The following is a 3233-nucleotide window of genomic DNA, read 5'->3' as shown; positions in this document are numbered from 1 at the left end:
TGTTTAATATCTTTATCAGTGACCCAGATGAGGGGATGGAGTGGCACCCTCGAGTCATTTTGCAGATGATACTAAGTTGGGCAGGAGTGTTGATCTGCCTGAGGGTAGGAAAGCTCCGAAGAGGGACCTGGACAGGCTGGTTCAATAGGCTGAGGCCAATTGTATGAGGTTTATTGAGGCCAAGTCCTGCACTTGGGTCACAACAAGGAGGACACTGAGATGCAGAAGCAAGTCCAAAGAAGGGCAACAGAGCTGGTGAAGTGTATGAAGCACAAGTATTATGAGGAGCAGCTGAGGGAACTGGGATTGCTTAATCTGAAGGAGGCTGAGGGGAGACTTATCTCTCTCCATAACTCCCTGAAAGGAGGTTGTAGTGAGGCTGGTGTTGTTCTCTTCTCCCAAGTAATCAGTGATAGGAAATGGCCTCAAGTTGCTCCAGGGGAGGTTCAGATTGGGTATTAGGAAAAATTTCTTCACTGAAAGAGTGGTCAAACATTGGAACAGACTGCCCAGGGAAGTGGTGGAGTCACCATCCCTGGAGGTGTTAAAAAAAAAATTTGTACACATGGCACTTCAGGACATGGTTTAGTTGTTGGCATGGTGGTGTAGGATTGATGGTTGGGCTTGATGATCTTAGAGGTCTTTTCCAACCTTAATGAGTCCATAAGAAGTAGGTCATACCTGCACTCCAGGTACCGGCCTCTCACATTCCAGAGCTGCACTTCACTCTCATTTTGAATGGTTCTATGCACTGATCAGCTAACCCTGCCAAATCATCTAGGGTTTTATCTTTTCATAATGCAGGCCAAGGTTAAAAACCCTGAGAGCTTTTAAGGTAGTGTTGACTGGCAGCAGAAGGTTCTTGAAGTAGTTTAGAAAGGGCAAAAAAGTGACACAAAAATACTTCCATTTCACCTGTAGGGGTCTTGGGGTAAGATCAGAGAAAGATATTTTTAAGAGGTAAGTTTAAATTTAACTGTATGGAGTGCTTTCAGTCATCCATCATTTAAAAAAGAAAAACAACAACCAAAAATAATCAGGTTCTCTCACAGACTTGTCCTCTTTGCTCTTTCCTCCATCTGCCCGGACAGAGAGGCCTCTAACTGTACAGCAGATGGTTTACTTGCAGCTCACAGCAACAGTCTTTCAAAAGGTGTTAGTCTTGAGTCTCCTAATCAGAGAGAAATGAAACAATTAACCCCATAATCCACACTAGAGACACAGACAGAAACCTGAAGGAAGATTCAGCTATTCACAGAAAGTATCAAGTAAGACTAAGAGCGATGGCTGAAGACCTGCCAGGCTTTGCGATCCAACCCGCCATCCATCCATCCATCCGTCCGTCCAGCCGGAGCCTTTCAGGGCACACCACTAGTTTAGGTAAGAGCCCAAACCAACTGTCTGCTCCTCTTGGTCACAATCCCTACAGGGGGTTGTTTCTAGTTGCTCAGTTGACGCAGGTGCTATCATTTCTTAAACTAAGCACAGCCTGGGGCAGCTTTCCTGCATCCAGTACCTGGCCTGCCTCAGCCTGCTGACAGACCTTACTGTCTGTGGCAGTGCTACATGTGAATGTATCAAAGTCCACCGTTATGTCTTGAACGTTTCTTTCATTGGCATTGTCAAAGCTATTTTTACCATGTAGCTGCTTAAGATGTTTCCTCAGAACGGGTTTATGCGCAAAAACCATGTCACAGTAGTTACACTTATGGGGCTTGTCCCCACTGTGCAGGTTGAGGTGGTCCTGTAAGGAACACTTCTGAGAGAATGTTTTCCCACAGATCTTACATTGGAACGGCTTGATGCCTGCGTGCACTCTCATGTGCCGATGGAGGTTGCCTTTCTGAGTGAATGTCTTGCCACAGAGAAGACACATAAATAGTTTATGCATCTTTAAGTGATTAGCATAGTTTTCCAGATGCCGAAATACTCTTGTGCACTTTGGACACTGATGATGCCACTGAAGGCCTTTTTCTGTACCTCGGTTGTTTGACCCCAACATATCTTTAGAGGCCAGAATGATGTTATCACTGCCAGCATAGGAAAGGGCATAGCTGTGGACGTGGTTTTGTTCAATTTCACTTGCTCTGTTTTCGACAGTGGAGTTGATAAGAAAGTGTTGAGGCTCTGAGGAATGCAGTGCAGTTTGTTCAGAAGAAATAAACTGGTTCTGATCCTTCTTATTTCTAACTTCTGTTACCTCCCCGATGGACTCCACCTTGATGATCTGAATGTCACTGTCCTCCATGTCCATACTGTCCTCTGAAGGCTGAATACAAGGTGAATCTTGCTGCAGAGAGTCGCTGTCTCCTTGGTGTTCCTTTGGCTCGGAGGAGTCACTTTGCTGCTCACACTCCTTGCTCTCCAGAGGCTGCTTTGGTTTGATGAACTTGCAGAGGGCCTGCGTGCACCGCTCCACAATGTGGCTCATCTGCAGGAAGCTTGCAGCAGTCAAGTAGTTTACCAGTTCCATCTCAGGAAACTCCAGAATGCCGCTGTAGCAGGACAAAAGCAGCTGCCTCCCCACCTCCGAACTCTGCAGGATAGAGATTTTTACGTCTCTAGAGTCGTTCAGTAAGAACTGATCTCTTAGAAAAGGAGAGCCAGCAGCAAAGACAATTTTATGCCCATGGACTTCAATGTCATCTATATGGACCACGACATCACAAAACCTGTTTTCTTCCCTCAGTTCGTTCATTTTCTGTAACATGGAATCTCCATAATTGTCAAACTTGAAGTGAAGAATATCTGACCTTTCTGACATTTTGGCACACCTAAGGAAAAGAGCAAGAAAAAAACCACAAGTGAGAACGTTTTTGTTTTGTGTAATGCAAGTTAGAAGCTTCTAAAGCAGTAGCATAATGTGGGCATTTAATCAGATTCTATGTTTTATCCTAGATAAATAGAAGTCTTTTACAAATTAAAACTAACAACAAAACAAGTTGACACCTCCCCTTATGGTATCTTTAACTTTTTATAAGTTAATGCAGCTTGAATATAAAGGAGAGGTGGTATGACAGAAATTCTCCTGAAGAAATATCCTAAAGAGATAAGATATCTTCCATACTACTTATCTGGAATTTAAAGGGAAACCACTGCAGTATTTTTAGCAGCCTTAGCTCTTGTTGCACTTTGCTTCCACATTAAAACCCCGCAGAGATTTTGTCTTTACCAAGTAACAGTGAAGTTCCTATAGCTTCTGCTTCTCAATTTCCCTTAATGCCCAAATAGCT

General features: G+C 44.0%; 1 protein-coding gene across 1 annotated transcript; it reads right to left on the bottom strand.

The window, feature by feature from the left end:
• Positions 1-678: 678 nt before the first annotated feature.
• Positions 679-2770, bottom strand: ZBTB26 (zinc finger and BTB domain containing 26). The gene has a single exon (XM_009998831.1). It carries the CDS (start codon positions 2762-2764, stop codon positions 1448-1450), a length of 1317 nt encoding a protein of 438 aa, XP_009997133.1. The 5' UTR covers positions 2765-2770; the 3' UTR covers positions 679-1447.
• Between the last annotated feature and the right edge of the window lie 463 nt (positions 2771-3233).

The sequence above is a fragment of the Chaetura pelagica genome, unplaced genomic scaffold, assembly GCF_000747805.2.
Source record: "Chaetura pelagica isolate M959 unplaced genomic scaffold, ChaPel_1.0 scaffold405, whole genome shotgun sequence".
Lineage (NCBI taxonomy): Eukaryota > Metazoa > Chordata > Aves > Apodiformes > Apodidae > Chaetura > Chaetura pelagica.
Note: the sequence above shows the minus strand (reverse complement) of the source record. Positions and strands in the feature narration are given on the sequence as shown.